The following is a 23,993-nucleotide window of genomic DNA, read 5'->3' on the forward strand; positions in this document are numbered from 1 at the left end:
CAACCATGTTCCACCCAGGCTCCACCCACAATCATCATAAACACATCTGCCGTAATATCTCAGGCTCCACCCACAATCATCATAAACACATCTGCCGTAATATCTCAGGCTCCACCCACAATCATCATAAACACATCTGCCGTAATATCTCGTAGTATCATGGATAAAAATGAACGTAACAACTATTTATTTTGGTCGTTTTTCACAATTTAAACGTGAGCTAGCGGTTGCTAAGCTAATGTTGCTAGCTGTCATTTAGCACCTCTTTCATTGAACTCGTTTAATTAACTCTTTAAAAACTCTTTATTTTGGTTGTTTCACAGTTGGCTCTAAACGTAAGCTAGCGGTTGCTAAGCTAATGTTGCTAGCTGACATTTAGCACCTCTTTTAATGAACCCGTTTAACTAACAACTATTTATTTTGGTTGTTTCACAATTGGATCAAAACATAAGCTAGCGGTTGCTAAACTAATAGTGCTAGCTGTCATTTAGCACCTCTTTTATTGAACTCGTTTAACTCTTTAAAAACTCTTTATTTTGGTTGTTTGGATCTAAACGTAAACTAGCGGTTGCTAAGCTAATGTTGCTAGCTGTCATTTAGCACCTCTTTTATTCAACCCGTTTAACTCTTTAAAACTCTTTTTGTCGATGTCGTGTACGATTTAAATGTAGATGTAACAAAGTTTGACAATTTACCCGAGTTTGATCTGAGACGGAGAAAAAGAAAGAGACTGTTTTAGCGTAATCAAAGTAACCATTTTTTAGCTTAAAGGCGCAATGGACGATTTTTCGGTGATTTGAGAACGCAGGAGGAAGTGCATATGCCCCGCCCCCGTGTGGACTGATACAACACACACGTGTGTTTGTTTATCAGCGCGACGGAACACATCGCATCTCTCGTCTCCTGTAGATTTACGTCTCTTCATGAGTCAGCTCAAACTGTCTTTCTCCGTCTTCATTTTGTCCCGTACACTGAGGGAACTATATTATGATAGATCCATCCGCTTAGACACGTGAAAACGTGCTGCTTTCGGGGGACGAGCCACACGCGGCTGCAGGTGAGCGGTAGGTGCGTTTTATGATTGACACGTGGCAGGACAAATGGACAGTCCACGCCACGAGGAAATAAGACTCAGATTTTGGTCAAAAAATCGTCCATTCAACCTTTAAGTCAGACTTATCTCAGCTCACTTCTGTTTTGTTACAGCTTAATTATTTTACTTTTCTTACAGACTTCGAGCAAGTATCTATGAGAAAACAGTTTATAGTTGAGACACGATTAAACACAATCAAATTGAATGGGCGCCGTTAGCTAACAGTTTAGAGCCGTACAAAGGTTCTGAAATACTTATTTTGCCCTTTTTACATCGTTGTCAGAGAAGAATCTTTACTTTTAACGAGTTTGTTCAGTTCCGTGGCCTATTTCAACCTCTTCTTGCAAAAAAGACGGAACGCGACTGTTTAATTAAGACGTTAAAGCGAATGACTAGCAACGTTTAGCTTCGGCGGAGGCTAACGACGATGTGATCGCAGTTCTTGCCGGAAATTTGCAATTCGATATTTTTGTCTGATAAGGGGTGCTGACTCGTGTAATGACAATGCCGTTAGCGATGCCGCTACTCGCTACCGATGCCGTTAGCGATGCCGCTACTCGCTACCGATGCCGTTAGCGATGCCGCTACTCGCTACCGATGCCGTTAGCGATGCTGCTAGCGATGCCGTTAGCGATGCCGTTAGCGGGCGGCGTAGTGTGGTGGAGCCTGGTTTGGTTTGGAAACAGAGCCGTAAAAACCCCAAAGTAAAACGTCAGAAAACAGTATATCTCTGTAAAGGCAGTTAAAAACAGAGGGTAAAAAGAAGGTAAAACGAGGGTAAAAGAGGGCATGTCACCTGTAGGTTCTTTCTCCACACGTTGACCGCAGCGAAGGCCAACTGCATCTGTTTCCTCCGAGCGTCTTTGTGTCGTTTGTACGCAATTTCAATAAAGATGAGGAAGATACCGGCCACGATCCCTCCAGCGACCAGCATGAAGACCCCTGAGGAGGGACAGGGTTAAACCGGTCTAAACCGGCTCTAAACCAGGTCTAAACCAGATCTAAACCGGGTCCAACACAGGTCTAAACCGGGTCTAAACAAGGACTAAACTAGGAATAAACCAGGTCTAAACCAGGTCTAAACCAGGTCTAAACAAGGACTAAACCAGGTCAGAACCAGGTCTAAACTGGGTCTAAACCAGGTCTAAACCAGGTCTAAACCAGGTCTAAACAAGGACTAAACCAGGTCGGAACCAGGTCCAACACAGGTCTAAACCGGGTCTAAACCAGGACTAAACTAGGAATAAACCAGGTCTAAACCAGGTCTAAACCAGGTCTGAACCAGGTCTAAACTGGGTCTAAACCGGCTCCAACACAGGTCTAAACCGGGTCTAAACCAGGACTAAACCAGGTCTAAACAAGGACTAAACCAGGTCTAAACCAGGACTAAACCAGGTCTGAACCAGGACTAAACCAGGTCTAAACCAGGACTAAACCAGGTCTGAACCAGGTCTAAACCAGGACTAAACCAGGTCTAAACAAGGACTAAACCAGGTCTAAACCAGGACTAAACCAGGTCTGAACCAGGACTAAACCAGGTCTAAACCAGGTCTAAACCAGGTCTAAACAAGGACTAAACCAGGTCTAAACCAGGTCTAAACCGGGTCTAAACAAGGACTAAACCAGGTCTAAACCAGGACTAAACCAGGTCTGAACCAGGACTAAACCAGGTCTAAACCAGGTCTAAACCAGGTCTAAACAAGGACTAAACCAGGTCTAAACCAGGTCTAAACCAGGTCTAAACAAGGACTAAACAAGGACTAAACTAGGTCTAAAACAGATCCAAACCAGGTCTAAACAAGGACTAAACCAGGTCTAAACCAGGTCTAAACCAGGTCTAAACAAGGACTAAACCAGGTCTAAACCAGGTCTAAACCAGGTCTAAACAAGGACTAAACCAGGTCCAAACCAGATCTAAACAAGGACTAAACAAGGACTAAACCAGGTCCAAACCAGGACTAAACCAGGTCCAAACCAGATCTAAACAAGGACTAAACAAGGACTAAACCAGGTCCAAACCAGGACTAAACCAGGTCAAAACCAGGTCAAAACAAGGACTAAACAAGGACTAAACCAGGTCTAAACCAGGACTAAACCAGGTCTAAACCAGGACTAAACAAGGACTGAACCAGGTCCAAACCAGGTCTAAACAAGGACTAAACAAGGACTAAACAAGGACTAAACCAGGTCTAAACCAGGTCTAAACAAGGACTAAACAAGGACTAAAGCAGGTCTAAACCAGGACTAAACCAGGTCCAAACCAGGTCTAAACAAGGTCTAAACCAGGACTAAACCAGGACTAAACAAGGACTAAATCAGGTCTAAAACAGGAATAAACCAGGTCTAAACCAGGTCTAAACCAGGACTAAACCAGGTCTAAACCAGGTCTAAACCAGGACTAAACCAGGTCTAAACCCAGTCTGAACCAGGACGTACTTTGACCTTGGCGGGGACTAACCTGCCATGTTCTCGAAGGTGAGCGTGGCGGGGGCGTTGCTTCGTGAGTCACACTCCTGATACCGGACCCAGGTCTTGTCCAGATCCTCCATGAAACCGTTCTCATGAGAACTGTGGAGAAACAACACTTTACTGGACTTTCCCTCACCAGGATTTGTGTTAGCGCTCCACCTACTGGCAGCAGAGGGAATTACCACGGGGAAATAAAGATAAAGGCGAGAGTGACTAAAATGAATATACTGTCGTTTTTTGCATCATCTTTATTTATTCTTCTAAATTTGGGTGATTTTTACGATACGACGATATTGACTAAGAACAACGTTAGAAGCTCAGTATGTGTCCTTGAAAGCGGGCGTGGTCTGAGGTGCGAGTCACAGTCCAAGCCCTGGACTGTGGACCGGACAAACGGTCAAATACCTGAGAATGGCCAGAGAAACGTTCTGCTTCCAAGGGCTGTCCTTCCTCATCCCGATCCCGAATCCGGATCTGAAGAACAGTTCCCCTGTGGTCACCAGATCGCATTTCTGAGACGCCTCGAACTCCAGCACGGCACTGTCCCAGATGAAGGCGTGGAGCTTACTGCGAAACCAGACGCAAGAATCAGAAGGACAAACCAGACGCATCAGCTACAGCTCAGAAGGACTCGCACAAAAAGGCTTCACTCCTCAGTGTAGCATCTATTTGACTGTGGCAGATATTTATGATTAATGCTGTCAATTAACTGAAAAAACATGATTATTCACACTTTTGAATATAATGAATCATGATGAATCACATGACAGCCCTGTTTATTACACAACTTTAAAGAATGATTTAAGATGATTTAAGTAGCTTTTCCCAGGGGTTAGACAGCTGCTCGTCTCCATGGAGACTGGATATGTTAAACGCCACACTGTGCCATTATGTCAAACCTGTTTTACAGTATTTTGTTTAAGTATAAGTATAATGCTGTTTGCTGTGTAAATTCTAGAGGAGGATTGGGTGTTTCCAATGTGTAGTGAGAGTTAAAGTATAAATACAGTATATTATTTTAAAGTATAATCGTGTTTGCTGTGTAAATTCCAGCGAAGGATTGGGAGTATGTCAAAGCAAACACTGTAAACTCACTTGTCCCACAGCCTGGATCATGTAAACTCACTTGTCCCACAGCCTGGATCATATAAACTCACTTGTCCCACAGCCTGGATCACATAAACTCACTTGTCCCGCAGCCTGGATCACATAAACTCACTTGTCCCGCAGCCTGGATCATATAAACTCACTTGTCCCACAGCCTGGATCACATAAACTCACTTGTCCCACAGCCTGGATCATGTAAACTCACTTGTCCCGCAGCCTGGATCATATAAACTCACTGTCCCGCAGCCTGGATCATGTAAACTCACTTGTCCCACAGCCTGGATCATGTAAACTCACTTGTCCCGCAGCCTGGATCATATAAACTCACTTGTCCCACAGCCTGGATCATATAAACTCACTTGTCCCACAGCCTGGATCATATAAACTCACTTGTCCCACAGCCTGGATCATGTAAACTCACTTGTCCCACAGCCTGGATCATGTAAACTCACTTGTCCCGCAGCCTGGATCATATAAACTCACTTGTCCCACAGCCTGGATCATATAAACTCACTTGTCCCACAGCCTGGATCATATAAACTCACTTGTCCCACAGCCTGGATCATGTAAACTCACTTGTCCCACAGCCTGGATCATGTAAACTCACTTGTCCCACAGCCTGGATCATATAAACTCACTTGTCCCACAGCCTGGATCATATAAACTCACTTGTCCCGCAGCCTGGATCATATAAACTCACTTGTCCCGCAGCCTGGATCATGTAAACTCACTTGTCCCGCAGCCTGGATCATGTAAACTCACTTGTCCCGCAGCCTGGATCATATAAACTCACTTGTCCCGCAGCCTGGATCATATAAACTCACTTGTCCCGCAGCCTGGATCATGTAAACTCACTTGTCCCACAGCCTGGATCATGTAAACTCACTTGTCCCACAGCCTGGATCATGTAAACTCACTTGTCCCGCAGCCTGGATCATGTAAACTCACTTGTCCCGCAGCCTGGATCATATAAACTCACTTGTCCCACAGCCTGGATCATGTAAACTCACTTGTCCCGCAGCCTGGATCATATAAACTCACTTGTCCCGCAGCCTGGATCATGTAAACTCACTTGTCCCGCAGCCTGGATCATGTAAACTCACTTGTCCCGCACGGCCTGGATAGACTCACTTGTCCCGCACGGCCTGGATAGACTCACTTGTCCCGCACGGCCTGGATAGACTCACTTGTCCCGCACGGCCTGGATAGCCTCCGCCGCACTCTCGTAGTTGTGCTTCTCCATGTGGCGGTACATCGTGCTCAGCTCCACTTGGCGTCTGAAGTAAATGTCCACTGAGCTCTGCTTGACTGTGGCATAGATGAACTTATCTGAGGGGTTTCTCAGCTGAAGCAAACGCAAAGAGAAGAAGCAGAACGATGCAGAGGTTAAAGGGGCTGCGATGTCATAAAGTGTGTGTTTATAATGAGACCGTTGTGTGCTGTTAGCATGCTAATGTGTGTTAGCTTTACTTGACCAGATTTGTGTTGTCAAAAGGAGGACGCCTGGTTTTCAGTGAGATAAAAAAGACAATGTGTCACCAAGAAATTCTGTTGCATGTTTATTTTTTTTCTGACTTTATAGAAGTGGAGCGTCCAGCCGCTCACGAGGAGATGGATCCAGAGCCCAAACTGTGCTGAGGTGAGGCCCACTATATCCTGTCTGTATCACTCAAACTCCTGCAAAAGCTCAGGCTCCTCCCCCCCAGCGAGGTGACGTAGGACGCTGGACTTCTCTGGAGTTGCCGCGGGGAGAGGCAGGGCTGGTGTGGGGGGGCTTATAGCCCCTCAGCTCAGCCGCCACGTGTTGGAGTTCACCCCAGTGGACGAGAGGGTCGCGTTCCTTCGCTTTCGGGTGGGGGACAGGTCTCTCACTGTTGTGGCGGCCTACGGGCCGAACTGCAGTGCAGAGGACCCGGCCTTCTTGGAGTCCTTGGGAGGGGAACTGGACAGTGCACCGACTGGAGACTCTGCTGTTTGACTGGGGGACTTCAACGTCCACGTGGACAATGACAGTGACACCTGGAGAGGGGCGGAGCCCCGATCTGAGCCCGAGCGGTGTTCAGTTATTGGACTTCTGTGCCACGGATCGTCCAGAACGAACACCATGTTCAAGCACAAGGTCCATCAGGTCACATGGCACCAGGACACAGGAGGTCAATGATTGATGATGAACTGTTGTCGTGTCATCTGACCTCTGACCTCCGGGCTTGTGTCTCGGACACTCGGGTGAAGAGAGGGGCAGAGCTGTAGAGCACCACCTGGTGGTGAGTTGGATGCGCTGGCAGAGGAAGAAACCTGACAGACTTGGCAGACCCAAGTGCATTGTGGGGGTCTGTTGGGAACGTCTTGCGGAGCCCTCTGTCAGGAGGGTCTTCAACTCACACCTCCAGGAGAGCTTTTCCTAGACCCCGGGGGAGGCTGGGGACATTGAGTCTGAGTGGACCATGTTCTCCACCTCCATTGTTGATGCAGCTGCTCGGAGCTGTGGTCACATGGTCTCCGGTGCCTGTCGTGGCGGCAACGCCCGAACCCGGTGGTGGACACCGGAAGTAAAGGATGTGATCAGGGCCGATCAGGCCACTCTGGCTTGTAGGTCTCCTGAGGTCATTGACAGGTGTCGGCAGGTCAAGCGAGCCGCAGCTCAGGAGTTGAGGAGGAGTTTGAGGAGGAGTTTGGGGAGGCCATGGAGGAGGACTATCGGTCGGCCCCAAAGAAATTCTGGCAAACCGTCCGGCGCCTCAGGAGGGGGAAGCAGTGCTTCACCAACACCGTTTACGATGCAGGTGGAGACCTGCTGACCTCGACTGGGGAGGTCGTCGGACGGTGGAAGGACTTTGAGGACCTCCTTAATCCCTCAGTCACGTCTTCTGAAGAGGAAGCAGAGACTGAGGACTCAGGGGCCGACTCATCACCCAAGCTGAAGTCACTGAGGTTGTTGTTAAACTCCTCAGTGGCTCCGGGGGTGGATGAGACCCGCCCTGAGGACCTAAAGTCTCTGGATGCAGTGATGCAGTCGCTTGTGTGGCTTGTGCGGCTCATGCGCCTCATGCTTGTGTGGCTCATGCTCGGGTGGCTTGTGCTTGTGTGGCTCATGCTCGGGTGGCTTGTGCTTGTGTGGCTCATGCTCGGGTGGCTCATGCTCGTGTGGCTCATGTTCGGGTGGCTCATGTTCGGGTGGCTCATGCTCGTGTGGCTCATGCTCGTGTGGCTCATGCTCGTGTGGCTCATGTTCGGGTGGCTCATGTTCGGGTGGCTCATGCTCGTGTGGCTCATGCTCGTGTGGCTCATGCTCGTGTGGCTCATGTTCGGGTGGCTCATGTTCGGGTGGCTCATGCTCGTGTGGCTCATGCTCGTGTGGCTCATGCTCGTGTGGCTCACCCTGGGGTCGTTGATGCCAGTGATGCGCTCCTCAGGCCGGTCCAGCACCAGGAAGGCAGCGAGGTTGGCGGTGTACGAGGCGACGATGATCATAGCGAAGCCCGCCCACACCATTCCCAGGATACGCGCCGAGAAACTGCGCGGCGCTCCTGCAGAACGACACACGCACTTTAGCATCGCTGTAGAACGAAGCCCGCCGGCGTCTGGTTTGGGAGCCCACCTTCTCCAATCCCGGAGTTCAGAAGAACTCCCCAGGAAAACCACATGGCGGAGGACAGCGTCAGGGCGTCCTCCTCCTCTTCCTCGCTGTTCACTTTGAACCTTCCAAACGGGCTGAAGACACAAGAGGAGTTTTTATAGAGGGCCAATAACGCAAAGTGGGCGGAGCCCACTCAAAATTTACAAAAGTACCCGTCAGTGACCAGGGACCCACACCATGAGGTAGGAAAGCGCTCGCGCTTTCTGAAAATGTGTAGTTTATAATATTTGAAAAATGGGAAACATTGTTTTCGCATCGGAATATTATTCTTTCTTTCTTCGTTCTTCTTCTTCTTCTTGGGACCAACCCCCCTATTTTTCACCCAGTGACATTGACGAAAAGTCAGAAAAATTTGCACACCTCTAAAAATTGTGCATCTCTACATTCTGGCTATCTCCCTTTTCTTAAAATTAAAAAAATGGGCGCATCAGCGCCACCAAATGTACCAAAAATGCATCGAGAGAAAGAAAATGGCCAAACAAAAGTCTGATCGTAGAATCTTGAAATTTGGCGCAGATATAGGTGGTGACAAGAGAAGTAAAAAATATTATGACGGCAACGCCGTCCGCCCAATCAAATGTCGGCCATATTGGTTCAAAAAAGGCTAAGCATGACTCGTACTTTTACAAACTCCTCCCAGGGCGTTGGCCCTAAAAAAATGAAATTTTGTGAAAATGGTGTTGAGGAGTGGGACATCAAAAGGTATTGAAATTACATTGATATCTGTCACGGTCTCTGAGCGGCGAAGCCGCAAACTGCAGCTGGAATTTCAGAAATTTCAGAATTTTTTAATCTGCTGCCGTTTGCGAAGACAAAGGCCGAATTGCGTCAAACTTGAACCAATTGTTAAACCCATTGCCCTTAACTTACTTGAAATCAAACAAATGAATTTGGCGCAATAGCGCCCCCTACAGGACGAAAATAAATAGAATATGGAGGGTAAAATATTTAGATTTTCGAAATTTTACAAAATTTAGCAGAAGATTCCATTTTGGCATTCCGATCAAAAAAGTCAATGAGACCCATGTCATATTTGTTACGGCGTAGCCGTAGCGATGACAGGAAGCTCCCATATTATTCAATGGGGAAATCGCCAAATCTCTGACACTTTATACTTTCACGAACTCGTCCAAATGCATTCGCCTGATTAAGCTGAAATCTAGTGAGACTCATCTTCAGGACCAAGAAAAGTTATCAACATTTTTATTCTAAGAGTCACGGGTTTTGTGCGGCGGATTGGTGAAGATTTTAATCAGATGTTGAGTTTTTTCCCTCCGTGTTTGGGTAAATGTGTGACGTGTGTGACGTTGTGTGTGACGTTGTGTGACATTGTGTGTGACTTGTGTGTGACGTGTGTGACATTGTGTGTGACGTTGTGTGTCACGTTGTGTGACTTGTGTGTGACATTGTGTGTGACGTTGTGTGACGTTGTGTGTGACATTGTGTGTGACGTTGTGTGTGACGTTGTGTGACGTTGTGTGTGACGTTGTGTGTGACGTTGTGTGTGACGTTGTGTGTGACGTTGTGTGACGTTGTGTGTGACGTTGTGTGTGACGTTGTGTGTGACGTGTGACGTTGTGTGTGACGTTGTGTGTGACGTTGTGTGTGACGTTGTGTGTGACGTTGTGTGACGTTGTGTGTGACGTTGTGTGTGACGTTGTGTGTGACGTTGTGTGTGACGTTGTGTGTGACGTTGTGTGTGACGTTGTGTGACGTTGTGTGTGACGTTGTGTGGGACGTTGTGTGTGACATTGTGTGACGTTGTGTGTGACTTGTGTGTGACGTTGTGTGACGTTGTGTGACGTTGTGTGTGACGTTGTGTGACGTTGTGTGTGACGTTGTGTGTGACGTTGTGTGATGTTGTGTGTGACGTTGTGTGTGACGTTGTGTGTGACGTTGTGTGACGTTGTGTGTGACGTTGTGTGTGACGTTGTGTGACGTTGTGTGTGACGTTGTGTGTGACATTGTGTGTGTTGTACCTGAATCGGTCAAGTAGGTAAAGCATCACTGCCACCACGTGAACCGAGAGCCCCACTAAGAGCCACAGCGTGCTCTGGAACGGCTGCATGAACGAGTCCAGCGTGCTGCGGGGGATTTCCTGCAACCAATCACAGCAGAGAGTCACAGCCAATCATAGCAGAGAGTCAGAGCCAATCACAGCAGAGAGTCAGAGCCAATCACAGCAGAGAGTCAGAGCCAATCACAGCAGAGAGTCACAGCCAATCACAGCAGAGAGTCAGAGCCAATCACAGCAGAGAGTCAGAGCCAATCACAGCAGAGAGTCACAGCCAATCACAGCAGAGAGTCAGAGCCAATCACAGCAGAGAGTCACAGCCAATCACAGCAGAGAGTCAGAGCCAATCACAGCAGAGAGTCACAGCCAATCACAGCAGAGAGTCAGAGCCAATCACAGCAGAGAGTCACAGCCAATCACAGCAGAGAGTCAGAGCCAATCACAGAAGAGAGTCAGAGCCAATCACAGCAGAGAGTCAGAGCCAATCACAGCAGAGAGTCAGAGCCAATCACAGAAGAGAGTCAGAGCCAATCACAGCAGAGAGTCAGAGCCAATCACAGCAGAGAGTCAAAATAATACTTAACAATAGAACTCAAACTCTAACAAACTAAATCACACAAATAAATAAATATAACATATTAATAATATAATAAATAATAATAAATGCTTTAGAGGTTCCAGGGCCGGTTCTACACGGCCCCACTGAGGGAAAGGCTTTGGGGGCCGATCGGGGCCGAGTCATGGCTCTTTAGAGCTTGGTACCTTCTTGACAAGGATGGTGAGCCCCTGGTACTTGAAGGGTTTGGAGAACTCGATGTACTGCGCTCTCTCGTTGTTGATGGTCAAAGGGGCCACGATCATGTCCGCCAGGCCCCCGAGCAGCTCCCCCATCATGCCGTTCCACTCCTTCTTATTACTGTTATTCACCTGCAAAACAACACAGACGGCGGCGGTCAAGAAGCGGTCGAGAAGCGGTCGAGAAGTGGTCGAGAAGCGGGCGAGAAGCGGAAGAGGTCGAGAAGCGCCCCAAACTCACAGTCGGTGCCAGTGTGTGTGTGTGTGTGTGTGTGTGTGTGTGTGTCTGTGTCTGTGTGTGTGTATGTGTGTATGTGTGTGTGTGTGTGTATGTGTGTGTGTGTGTGTGTGTGTGTGTGTGTGTGTGTGTCTGTGTCTGTGTGTATGTGTCTGTGTGTGTTGTGTGTGTGTGTGTGTGTATGTGTGTGTGTGTGTGTGTGTGTGTGTGTATGTGTGTGTGTGTGTATGTGTGTGTGTGTGTGTGTGTGTGTGTGTATGTGTGTGTGTGTGTATGTGTGTGTGTTATTGCTCAGGTGCAGAACTGTTGTGGTTGATTTAGTTCTTTCAGGACCTTCAGTTGTTTGTAGGCTGGTCTCACCTAAGCTCCTCCTCTGGCCCCTCCCTTGACACGCCCCTGCTGTAAATCCTTTAAACACTCAAACAAACGGACTTCCACATTTACTCTTCTCTCTGTCAAAGGTCAAAGGTCTTCGCACGATGGACTTCTCCGACATCGAAGTCTTGGTCGGCAGCGGCACCATCGATTCGTTCATCGGCGAAAAGATCGTCGGACGCGCGATGGCGGTACGCGTCTTCAATCGAGCGCTTGTCATGGTCAAACGTGCGGTAATGACATGTGTGATTGACAGGGCAGCCAAGTTCCTTTCTACGTGTGCGATCTGGACGAGGTGTGTGAGAAGCACCTGCGCTGGAGGAACCTTCTGCCCCGGGCCACGCCCTTCTACGCCGTGAAGTGCAACGACACGCCCGCCGTGCTCAGGACGCTTGCCGCGCTGGGGACGGGCTTCGACTGCGCCAGCAAGGTAACAACTGTCCCAGTGACTTTGGGCTTTAGGCGGGTGACTTGAGCCTGTCACAGTGACTTTGGGCCTTAGGCAGGTGACTTGAGCCTGTCACAGTGACTTTGGGCCTTAGGCAGGTGACTTGAGCCTGTCCCAGTAACTTTGGGCCTTAGGAGGGTGACTTGAGCCTGTCCCAGTGACTTCGGGCCTTAGGAGGGTGACTTGAGCCTGTCCCAGTGACTTCGGGCCTTAGGAGGGTGACTTGAGCCTGTCCCAGTGACTTCGGGCCTTAGGCGGGTGACTTGAGCCTGTCACAGTGACTTCGGGCCTTAGGCGGGTGACTTGAGCCTGTCCCAGTGACTTTGGGCCTAAGGCAGGTGACTTGAGCCTGTCCTAGCGACTTTGGGCCTTAGGCGGGTGACTTGAGCCTGTCCCAGTGACTTAGGCGGGGCATACCCTGGACAGGAGCCAGCTCGTCGCAGGATGACGGATTGTGCAGTTTTTCAGCGCGCCCTCGAGTCCGAGACAAATGTCCTCATTTCAGAGACAACAAAGGCTTTTCTTATCTTAAAAAACCTTCGTCATGAGCCGACCAGTTTAAGATTGTAACATCTTTGTTTAGTTTGAATGTCTTGATCAGCTCCTTCCATGTGGTAAGCACAGATTTGACCCATGGATTCCAGTAAGACCTGCACAGGAACCTGCGGCACGACGTTACTCTGGATAACCCCGTTGGACTGCACCTCACTGTCCTTTTAAACCTGTGTCAGAGGGAGATGGAGCTGGTCTTGTCTTTGGGAGTGAGTCCGGACAGAATCATCTACGCGCACACGACCAAACCGGCGTCGCACCTCAGACACGCCCGTGCATCCGGCGTGGACACGATGACGTTCGACTGCGAAGACGAGCTCGACAAGATCGCCACCTTTCACCCCAAAGCAAAGTAAACATTCTGACTCTCTCACGTACACTTCTGTTTTAATGGTTTAATGTTAATGTTGTTTTAACCTCATTATTACAGTGTTTCACATTGATGATGTACTACGTGTCTGAAGGGATTTTCGGAGCGTTCCGCTGCCTCGATTTTTTCCCTGAATCAATCCATCCTCTGCGTCCACAAAGGGTGAGAAACCTCCTCAGTGACATGAGGAGCCACAGGGACAATTGTCCCCACGTTTGGACTGGTCCGCAGACCGGCTCACTTTTGCTTCTGGAATGGTGTGCAATGTGGGCCACTGTCGTCACCCAAACACAGCAGATGTTCTGGAGGCTTGAACAGATGAACCAGTGGAAACGTGGCTTTCCTGAATGCATCGTCCATATCTCCACAGGTAGTGGACCGCAGCGAGCCCATGTTCCAGGCTGTGGTCTGGGGCCCGACCTGCGCCGCCGTCGACAGACTCCAGGACGCTCTGCTGCCCAAGCTCCGGGTCGGCGACTGGCTCCTGAGCGACGACATGGGAGCGTACACCGTCGTCATGGCGACGCACTTCAACGGGTTTGAAAAAGCAGAGGTTTACGCCGTTTTATCCGCTCAGGGCTGGGAAAAGTTAAAGTTTTGTGAAAGCTTCAAAGACTCTGCTCACGTGGAGTGACTGAGCAGATTCTTTGGGTTTTTGTGCTCGAGCTGCGGAATATTTCACAAAATGATGGATATTGTCATTTTAGCTGAAGAATCGATTTGATAACAAACTAAATATATTGCAATAACAGCACGTAACGACCATGTCGCACGTCACAATCATTTCCAACACTGCGCAGCCATAAATTCTAGCATTTGATTGTTGTTAATTACATTTTAAATAAAAAAAACTGAACAACTCATCCTCAGTCGTCCTCGTTCATTGTTTTACTATGTTTCTCTTATTATTATATTCTGATTCTGATGTTTGTGAATTCTCTTCATTGGCGATGACAATAAAACTTTTCTGATCTGATCCGTCTCATCAATGTCAAGCAGCTGTTTCTAACTCACGTCACTGCATCGCCTGCTCTGATTGGACGCTCAGACCAAAGTCCTCAGAGACGAGCTGGAGAAGGCCTGAATATATATATATATATATATATATATATATATATATATATATATATATATATGTATTTAAATAATATATATGTATATATAATATACATGTATATATAATATAATATACATGTATATATAATATATATGTATATATATAATAAAGGGAGTGTCTGCAGAGCCGCGGCGCGCGGCCGAAAAAGCAATGTTATTCTTGTGTCGGCCGCGCGCCGCGGCTCCTGAAACTGCACCGCTATTTGACCGCGTTTTAGCGCCGTTTTAGACCGCGCCAGGTTAAGGTTAGGGTTTAGGGTTAAGGGTTAAGGGTTAAGGTTAAGGTTAGGGTTAGGGTTAGGGTTAGGGTTAGGGTTAGGGTTAGGGTTAGGGTTAAGGTTTAAGGGTTAAGGTTAAGGTTGGGGTTAAGGTTAAGGTTAAGGTTAAGGTTAGGGTTAGGGTTAGGGTTAAGGTTTAAGGGTTAAGGTTAAGGTTGGGGTTAGGGTTAAGGTTAGGGTTAAGGTTAAGGTTAAGGTTAAGGTTAGGGTTAGGGTTAGGGTTAAGGTTAGCCATGAGGCTATAAGGGAAATGCCGCGGTCCCTGAAACTGCGCGGCTATTTAACCGCGCCGCGGCTCTCCAGCCACGGCCCACAATATATACAATATACATGTATATATATATATAATATATATATGTATATATAATATATATGTATATATATGATATATATGTATATACATAATATATTTATATCGGTCTCTATTTCTCCCCCTTCAAGCTCGAGGACCCGAGCTTGAAGGGGGAGAAATAGAAACCGCCCGTGGAGGGTGAGGAAGAGTCCAAAAAAAAAAAGTTTGAAGTGCTCTGGTCACTACAGCACCACTGACACCTTCACGCTCCAGACCTTCTCCAGCTCCTCTCTGAGGCCTTGGTATTTCTCTAGTTTCTCATGTTCCTTTTTCCATCCCATTATGCACTGCAGTGTCCACCACCACAACTCTCCTCTGACCCTTGAGACCACCACGACCTCTGACCCTTGAGACCACCACTATGTCCAGTTGGTTCTCCATCACCATTCAGTCTGTATCTGGAGGTCCCAGAGGACCTTGGCTCGGTCGTTCCCCACCTTTGAAGGTGTTTCCACTTTGTCCTTGGGGTCTCCAGCCCGTACTCTGCACAGATGTTTCTGTTCACTATGTTAGCCTCTAGGTGGTGCTCCATGTGTGCTGTCCCTGCAGCATCTGCACCTGCAGTTATGTGTGAGATTGTCTCAGGCCCCCCTTTGCACAGCCTACACCTTGGGTCTTGTCTGGTGGTAGATCAGGGCCTCTGTCCTTCAGACCGGTTCTTTCTAACCATTGGTAGGATTTTGTGATATCAGCCACATCAGTTATGTTCCAGTGTTACATCCCATGTAGGGGTGTGTCCTCTCATGTGGGGGCGTGTCCTCTCATGTAGGGGTGTGTCCTCTCATGTAGGGGCGTGTCCTCTCATGTAGGGGCGTGTCCTCTCATGTAGGGGTGTGTCCTCTCATGTAGGGGCGTGTCCTCTAATGTAGGGGTGTGTCCTCTCATGTAGGGGTGTGTCCTCTCATGTGGGGGCGTGTCCTCTCATGTAGGGGTGTGTCCTCTCATGTAGGGGCGTGTCCTCTCATGTAGGGGCGTGTCCTCTCATGTAGGGGCGTGTCCTCTCATGTAGGGGTGTGTCCTCTCATGTAGGGGCGTGTCCTCTCATGTAGGGGTGTGTCCTCTCATGTAGGGGTGTGTCCTCTCATGTGGGGGCGTGTCCTCTCATGTAGGGGTGTGTCCTCTCATGTAGGGGTGTGTCCTCTCATGTAGGGGCGTGTCCTCTCATGTAGGGGTGTGTCCTCTCATGTAGGGGCGTGTCCTCTCATGTAGGGGCGTGTCCTCTAATGTAGGGGTGTGTCCTCTCATGTAGGGGTGTGTCCTCTCATGTAGGGGCGTGTCCTCTCATGTAGGGGCGTGTCCTCTCATGTAGGGGCGTGGCATCTCATGTAGGGGTGTGTCCTCTCATGTAGGGGTGTGTCCTCTCATGTAGGGGCGTGGCATCTCATGTAGGGGTATGTCCTCTCATGTAGGGGCGTGTCCTCTCATGTAGGGGTGTGTCCTCTCATGTAGGGGCGTGGCATCTCATGTAGGGGTGTGTCCTCTCATGTAGGGGTGTGTCCTCTCATGTAGGGGCGTGGCATCTCATGTAGGGGTGTGTCCTCTCATGTAGGGGTGTGTCCTCTCATGTAGGGGCGTGTCCTCTCATGTAGGGGTGTGTCCTCTCATGTAGGGGCGTGTCCTCTCATGTAGGGGTGTGTCCTCTCATGTAGGGGCGTGTCCTCTCATGTAGGGGCGTGGCATCTCATGTAGGGGCGTGTCCTCTCATGTAGGGGTGTGTCCTCTCATGTAGGGGCGTGTCCTCTCATGTAGGGGCGTGTCCTCTCATGTAGGGGCGTGTCCTCTCATGTAGGGGTGTGTCCTCTCATGTAGGGGTGTGTCCTCTCATGTAGGGGCGTGGCATCTCATGTAGGGGCGTGTCCTCTCATGTAGGGGCGTGTCCTCTCATGTAGGGGCGTGTCCTCTCATGTAGGGGCGTGTCCTCTCATGTAGGGGCGTGTACTCTCATGTAGGGGTGTGTCCTCTCATGTAGGGGCGTGGTATCTCATGTAGGGGCGTGTCCTCTCATGTAGGGGTGTGTCCTCTCATGTAGGGGCGTGGCATCTCATGTAGGGGCGTGTCCTCTCATGTAGGGGCGTGTCCTCTCATGTAGGGGTGTGTCCTCTCATGTAGGGGCGTGGCATCTCATGTAGGGGTGTGTCCTCTCATGTAGGGGTGTGTCCTCTCATGTAGGGGCGTGTCCTCTCATGTAGGGGTGTGTCCTCTCATGTAGGGGTGTGTCCTCTCATGTAGGGGCGTGTCCTCTCATGTAGGGGTGTGTCCTCTCATGTAGGGGCGTGGCATCTCATGTAGGGGTGTGTCCTCTCATGTAGGGGTGTGTCCTCTCATGTAGGGGCGTGGCATCTCATGTAGGGGTGTCCTCTCATGTAGGGGTGTGTCCTCTCATGTAAGGGTGTGTCCTCTCATGTAGGGGTGTGGCATCTCATGTAGGGGTGTGTCCTCTCATGTAGGGGTGTGTCCTCTCATGTAGGGGCGTGGCATCTCATGTAGGGGCGTGTCCTCTCATGTAGGGGTGTGTCCTCTCATGTAGAGGTGTGTCCTCTCATGTAGGGGTGTGGCATCTCATGTAGGGGTGTGTCCTCTCATGTAGGGGTGTGTCCTCTCATGTAGGGGCGTGGCATCTCATGTAGGGGCGTGTCCTCTCATGTAGGGGTGTGTCCTCTCATGTAGGGGCGTGGCATCTCATGTAGGGGTGTGTCCTCTCATGTAGGGGTGTGTCCTCTCATGTAGGGGCGTGGCATCCCATGTAGGGGTGTGTCCTCTCATGTAGGGGTGTGTCCTCTCATGTAGGGGCGTGTCCTCTCATGTAGGGGCGTGTCCTCTCATGTAGGGGTGTGTCCTCTCATGTAGGGGCGTGTCCTCTCATGTAGGGGTGTGTCCTCTCATGTAGGGGCGTGGCATCTCATGTAGGGGTGTGTCCTCTCATGTAGGGGCGTGGCATCTCATGTAAGGGTGTGTCCTCTCATGTAGGGGTGTGTCCTCTCATGTAGGGGTGTGTCCTCTCATGTAGGGGCGTGGCATCTCATGATGGTCCCTCTAGCTCCTCATCGTCCTCTGTCCCTGACACTTGGAGACTTTGGCAGTTTCAGTGCTTCAGGTGTGTCCTCTCATGTAGGGGTGTGTCCTCTCATGTAGGGGCGTGGCATCTCATGTAGGGGTGTCCTCTCATGTAGGGGCGTGTCCTCTCATGTAGGGGTGTGTCCTCTCATGTAGGGGCGTGGCATCTCATGTAGGGGTGTGTCCTCTCATGTAGGGGTGTGTCCTCTCATGTAGGGGCGTGTCCTCTAATGTAGGGGCGTGTCCTCTCATGTAGGGGCGTGGCATCTCATGTAGGGGTGTGTCCTCTCATGTAGGGGCGTGGCATCTCATGTAAGGGTGTGTCCTCTCATGTAGGGGTGTGTCCTCTCATGTAGGGGTGTGTCCTCTCATGTAGGGGCGTGGCATCTCATGTAGGGGTGTGTCCTCTCATGTAGGGGCGTGTCCTCTCATGTAGGGGTGTGTCCTCTCATGTAGGGGTGTGTCCTCTCATGTAGGGGCGTGTCCTCTCATGTAGGGGTGTGTCCTCTCATGTAGGGGCGTGTCCTCTCATGTAGGGGCGTGTCCTCTCATGTAGGGGCGTGTACTCTCATGTAGGGGCGTGTCCTCTCATGTAGGGGTGTGTCCTCTCATGTAGGGGCGTGTCCTCTCATGTAGGGGCGTGGCATCTCATGTAGGGGCGTGTCCTCTCATGTAGGGGCGTGTCCTCTCATGTAGGGGCGTGTCCTCTCATGTAGGGGCGTGTCCTCTCATGTAGGGGTGTGTCCTCTCATGTAGGGGTGTGTCCTCTCATGTAGGGGCGTGGCATCTCATGTAGGGGCGTGTCCTCTCATGTAGGGGCGTGTCCTCTCATGTAGGGGCGTGTCCTCTCATGTAGGGGCGTGTCCTCTCATGTAGGGGCGTGTACTCTCATGTAGGGGTGTGTCCTCTCATGTAGGGGCGTGGTATCTCATGTAGGGGCGTGTCCTCTCATGTAGGGGTGTGTCCTCTCATGTAGGGGCGTGGCATCTCATGTAGGGGCGTGTCCTCTCATGTAGGGGCGTGTCCTCTCATGTAGGGGTGTGTCCTCTCATGTAGGGGCGTGGCATCTCATGTAGGGGTGTGTCCTCTCATGTAGGGGTGTGTCCTCTCATGTAGGGGCGTGTCCTCTCATGTAGGGGTGTGTCCTCTCATGTAGGGGTGTGTCCTCTCATGTAGGGGCGTGTCCTCTCATGTAGGGGTGTGTCCTCTCATGTAGGGGCGTGGCATCTCATGTAGGGGTGTGTCCTCTCATGTAGGGGTGTGTCCTCTCATGTAGGGGCGTGGCATCTCATGTAGGGGTGTCCTCTCATGTAGGGGTGTGTCCTCTCATGTAGGGGTGTGTCCTCTCATGTAGGGGTGTGGCATCTCATGTAGGGGTGTGTCCTCTCATGTAGGGGTGTGTCCTCTCATGTAGGGGCGTGGCATCTCATGTAGGGGCGTGTCCTCTCATGTAGGGGTGTGTCCTCTCATGTAGAGGTGTGTCCTCTCATGTAGGGGTGTGGCATCTCATGTAGGGGTGTGTCCTCTCATGTAGGGGTGTGTCCTCTCATGTAGGGGCGTGGCATCTCATGTAGGGGCGTGTCCTCTCATGTAGGGGTGTGTCCTCTCATGTAGGGGCGTGGCATCTCATGTAGGGGTGTGTCCTCTCATGTAGGGGTGTGTCCTCTCATGTAGGGGCGTGGCATCCCATGTAGGGGTGTGTCCTCTCATGTAGGGGTGTGTCCTCTCATGTAGGGGCGTGTCCTCTCATGTAGGGGCGTGTCCTCTCATGTAGGGGTGTGTCCTCTCATGTAGGGGCGTGTCCTCTCATGTAGGGGTGTGTCCTCTCATGTAGGGGCGTGGCATCTCATGTAGGGGTGTGTCCTCTCATGTAGGGGCGTGGCATCTCATGTAAGGGTGTGTCCTCTCATGTAGGGGTGTGTCCTCTCATGTAGGGGTGTGTCCTCTCATGTAGGGGCGTGGCATCTCATAATGGTCCCTCTAGCTCCTCATCGTCCTCTGTCCCTGACACTTGGAGACTTTGGCAGTTTCAGTGCTTCAGGTGTGTCCTCTCATGTAGGGGCGTGTCCTCTCATGTAGGGGTGTGTCCTCTCATGTAGGGGCGTAGCATCTCATGTAGGGGTGTGTCCTCTCATGTAGGGGCGTAGCATCTCATGTAGGGGTGTGTCCTCTCATGTAGGGGTGTGTCCTCTCATGTAGGGGCGTGTCCTCTAATGTAGGGGCGTGTCCTCTCATGTAGGGGCGTGGCATCTCATGTAGGGGTGTGTCCTCTCATGTAGGGGCGTGGCATCTCATGTAAGGGTGTGTCCTCTCATGTAGGGGTGTGTCCTCTCATGTAGGGGTGTGTCCTCTCATGTAGGGGCGTGGCATCTCATGTAGGGGTGTGTCCTCTCATGTAGGGGCGTGTCCTCTCATGTAGGGGTGTGTCCTCTCATGTAGGGGCGTGGCATCTCATGATGGTCCCTCTAGCTCCTCATCGTCCTCTGTCCCTGACACTTGGAGACTTTGGCAGTTTCAGTGCTTCAGGTTCAGCCTCTGGTTGCACCTCTGTGCCTCCTAGTATAAAGTATAATCTACTATATATATATATATATATATATATATATATATATATATATATATATATATATATATATATATATATATATAAACTCTTACTTCGCGGTCTCTGTTTCTCCCCCTTCAAGCTCGCTTTCAAATTTGAAATCAAATTCAAATGTTGCAGAACTGAACTCTTTCTCTTCATGTGGCACCCGTCACACTGAGGGTACAACACCCGTCACACTGAGGGTACAACACCCGTCACACTGAGGGTACAACACCCGTCACACTGAGGGTACAACACCCGTCACACTGAGGGTACAACACCCGTCACACTGAGGGTAGACCTGGTTTAGACCTGGTTTAGACCTGGTTTAGTCCTGGTTTAGACCTGGTTTAGACCTGGTTTAGACCTGGTTTAGTCCTGGTTTAGATCTGGTTTAGTCCTGGTTTAGACCTGGTTTAGACCTGGTTTAGACCTGGTTTAGACCTGGTTTAGTCATGGTTTAGTCCTGGTATAGACCTGGTTTAGACCTGGTTTAGACCTGGTTTAGACCTGGTTTAGTCCTGGTTTAGACCTGGTTTAGTCCTGGTTTAGACCTGGTTTAGACCTGGTTTAGACCTGGTTTAGACCTGGTTTAGTCCTGGTATAGTCCTGGTTTAGACCTGGTTTAGACCTGGTTTAGACCTGGTTTAATCATGGTTTAGTCCTGGTTTAGTCCTGGTTTAGTCCTGGTTTGGTGGTTTAGTCCTGATTTAGTCCTGGTTTAGTGGTTTAGTCCTGTTTTAGTCCTGGTTTAGTGGTTTAGTCCTGGTTTAGTCCTGGTGTAGTCCTGGTTTAGTCCTGGTTTAGTGGTTTAGTCCTGTTTTGGTCCTGGTTTAGTGGTTTAGTCCTGGTTTAGTCCTGTTTTGGTGGTTTAGTCCTGGTTTAGTCCTGGTTTAGTCCTGGTTTAGACCTGGTTTAGTCCTGGTTTAGTCCTGGTTTAGTCCTGGTTTAGTCCTGGTTTAGTCCTGGTTTGGTGGTTTAGTCCTGGTTTAGTCCTGGTTTAGTCCTGGTTTAGACCTGGTTTAGTCCTGGTTTAGTCCTGGTTTAGTCCTGGTTTAGACCTGGTTTAGTCCTGGTTTAGTCCTGGTTTAGTCCTGGTTTGCTGGTGTCTGCTCTGTTGTAAATAAAGTGTTGTAGTCCCGTGTGGGACTTGTAGTCTTACTCGCTCCTGTGTCCCGAACTTGCCGTCTGCGACCAGATGAACCTCGTACGTGAAGTTCATGCTCATGGCCAGTTTGATGAGCAGATCGATGCAGAAGCCGTAGCAGCACTGAGGCACTATCGGCTGGCCTGAAACACAAAACACACCATAAAGACCAGAAACACCATGAGGCACTATCGGCTGGCCTGAAACACAAAACACACCATAAAGACCAGAAACACCATGAGGCACTATCGGCTGGCCTGAAACACAAAACACACCATAAAGACCAGAAACACCATGAGGCACTATCGGCTGGCCTGAAACACAAAACACACCATAAAGACCAGAAACACCATGATGCACTATCGGCTAACCTGAAACACAAAACACACCATAAACACCATAAACACCTGAAACACAAAACACACCATAAACACCTGAAACACAAAACACACCATAAAGACCTGAAACACCTGAAACACAAAACACACCATAAAGACCTGAAACACCTGAAACACAAAACACACCATAAAGACCTGAAACATCTGAAACACAAAACACACCATGAAGACCTGAAACACCAGAAACACAAAACATACCATAAACACCTGAAACACCTGAAACACAAAACACACCATAAACACCAATAGGCACGATCGGCTGACCTGAAACACAAAACACACCATAAAGACCATAAACACAAGACACACCATAAAGACCATAAACACCATGAGGCACTATCGGCTGACCTGAAACACAAAACACACCATAAACACCAGAAACACCTGAAACACAAAACACACCATAAACACCTGAAACACCTGAAACACAAAACACACCATAAAGACCTGAAACACCTGAAACACAAAACACACCATAAAGACCTGAAACACCTGAAACACAAAACACACCATGAAGACCTGAAACACCAGAAAAACAAAACATACCATAAACACCTGAAACACCTGAAACACAAAACACACCATAAAGACCATAAACACAAGACACACCATAAAGACCATAAACACCATGAGGCACTAGCGGCTGACCTGAAACACAAAACACACCATAAACACCAGAAACACCTGAAACACAAAACACACCATAAAGATCTGAAACACAAAACACACCATTAACACCATAAACACCATGAGGCACTACCGGCTGGCCTGAAACACAAAACACACCATAAAGACCTGAAACACAAAACACACCATAAACACCAGAAACACCATGAGGCACGATCGGCTGGCCTGAAACACAAAACACACCATAAAGACCTGAAACACCTGAAACACAAAACACACCATAAAGACCAGAAACACCAGAAACACAAAACACACCATAAACACCTGAAACACAAAACACACCATAAAGACCATAAACACAAGACACACCATAAAGACCATAAACACCATGAGGCACTATCGGCTGGCCTGAAACACAAAACACACCATAAAGACACAAAACACCATGAGGCACTATCGGCTGACCTGAAACACAAAACACACCATAAACACCAGAAACACCTGAAACACAAAACACACCATAAAGACCTGAAAGACCTGAAACACAAAACACACCATAAATACCTGAAACACCTTAAACACAAGACACACCATAAAGACCTGAAACACCTGAAACACAAAACACACCATAAAGACCTGAAACACCTTAAACACAAGACACACCATAAAGACCATAAACACCATGAGGCACTATCGGCTGACCTGAAACACAAAACACACCATAAACACCAGAAACACCTGAAACACAAAACACACCATAAAGATCTGAAACACAAAACACACCATTAACACCATAAACACCATGAGGCACGATCGGCTGGCCTGAAACACAAAACACACCATAAAGACCTGAAACACCTGAAACACAAAACACACCATAAAGACCAGAAACACAAGACACACCATAAAGACCATAAACACCATGAGGCACTATCGGCTGGCCTGAAACACAAAACACACCATAAAGACACAAAACACCATGAGGCACTATCGGCTGACCTGAAACACAAAACACACCATAAACACCAGAAACACCTGAAACACAAAACACACCATAAAGACCTGAAAGACCTGAAACACAAAACACACCATAAAGACCTGAAACACCTTAAACACAAGACACACCATAAAGACCTGAAACACCTGAAACACAAAACACACCATAAAGACCTGAAACACCTTAAACACAAGACACACCATAAAGACCTGAAACACAAAACACACCATAAAGACCATAAACACCATAAAGACCATAAACACGAACACCAGGAACGCCATGAGCACGATACGCACAAGAAACTGGTATAGTCCCGTTCTGACCTGGTACAGTCCCGTT

General features: G+C 49.0%; 2 protein-coding genes across 4 annotated transcripts in view; one reads left to right on the plus strand and one right to left on the minus strand.

The window, feature by feature from the left end:
- Positions 1 to 23,993, minus strand: part of grin1b (glutamate receptor, ionotropic, N-methyl D-aspartate 1b) — a 69,831-nt gene that overhangs the window by 12,888 nt on the left and 32,950 nt on the right. For all 3 annotated transcript variants that reach the window (XM_072433599.1, XM_072433598.1, XM_072433597.1), the window contains 9 exons: positions 21,648 to 21,775; positions 11,083 to 11,247; positions 10,286 to 10,404; positions 8,268 to 8,380; positions 8,048 to 8,196; positions 5,857 to 6,014; positions 3,968 to 4,129; positions 3,552 to 3,661; positions 1,890 to 2,035 (listed from right to left, as the gene is read on the minus strand). In XM_072433599.1, the coding sequence (XP_072289700.1) occupies positions 1,890 to 2,035; positions 3,552 to 3,661; positions 3,968 to 4,129; positions 5,857 to 6,014; positions 8,048 to 8,196; positions 8,268 to 8,380; positions 10,286 to 10,404; positions 11,083 to 11,247; positions 21,648 to 21,775 (1,250 nt within the window). The remainder of the gene's footprint in view (positions 1 to 1,889; positions 2,036 to 3,551; positions 3,662 to 3,967; positions 4,130 to 5,856; positions 6,015 to 8,047; positions 8,197 to 8,267; positions 8,381 to 10,285; positions 10,405 to 11,082; positions 11,248 to 21,647; positions 21,776 to 23,993) is intronic.
- Positions 11,833 to 13,732, plus strand: LOC140346708 (ornithine decarboxylase-like). The gene is made up of 4 exons (XM_072432895.1): positions 11,833 to 11,919; positions 11,985 to 12,158; positions 12,908 to 13,075; positions 13,469 to 13,732. Exons 1-4 carry the CDS (start codon positions 11,833 to 11,835, stop codon positions 13,730 to 13,732), a joined length of 693 nt encoding a protein of 230 aa, XP_072288996.1.

This window comes from Eucyclogobius newberryi, unplaced genomic scaffold, assembly GCF_026437365.1.
Source record: "Eucyclogobius newberryi isolate DKJ021-1_F unplaced genomic scaffold, fEucNew1.0.hap1 SCAF_6, whole genome shotgun sequence".
Taxonomy (NCBI): Eukaryota; Metazoa; Chordata; class Actinopteri; order Gobiiformes; family Gobiidae; genus Eucyclogobius; species Eucyclogobius newberryi.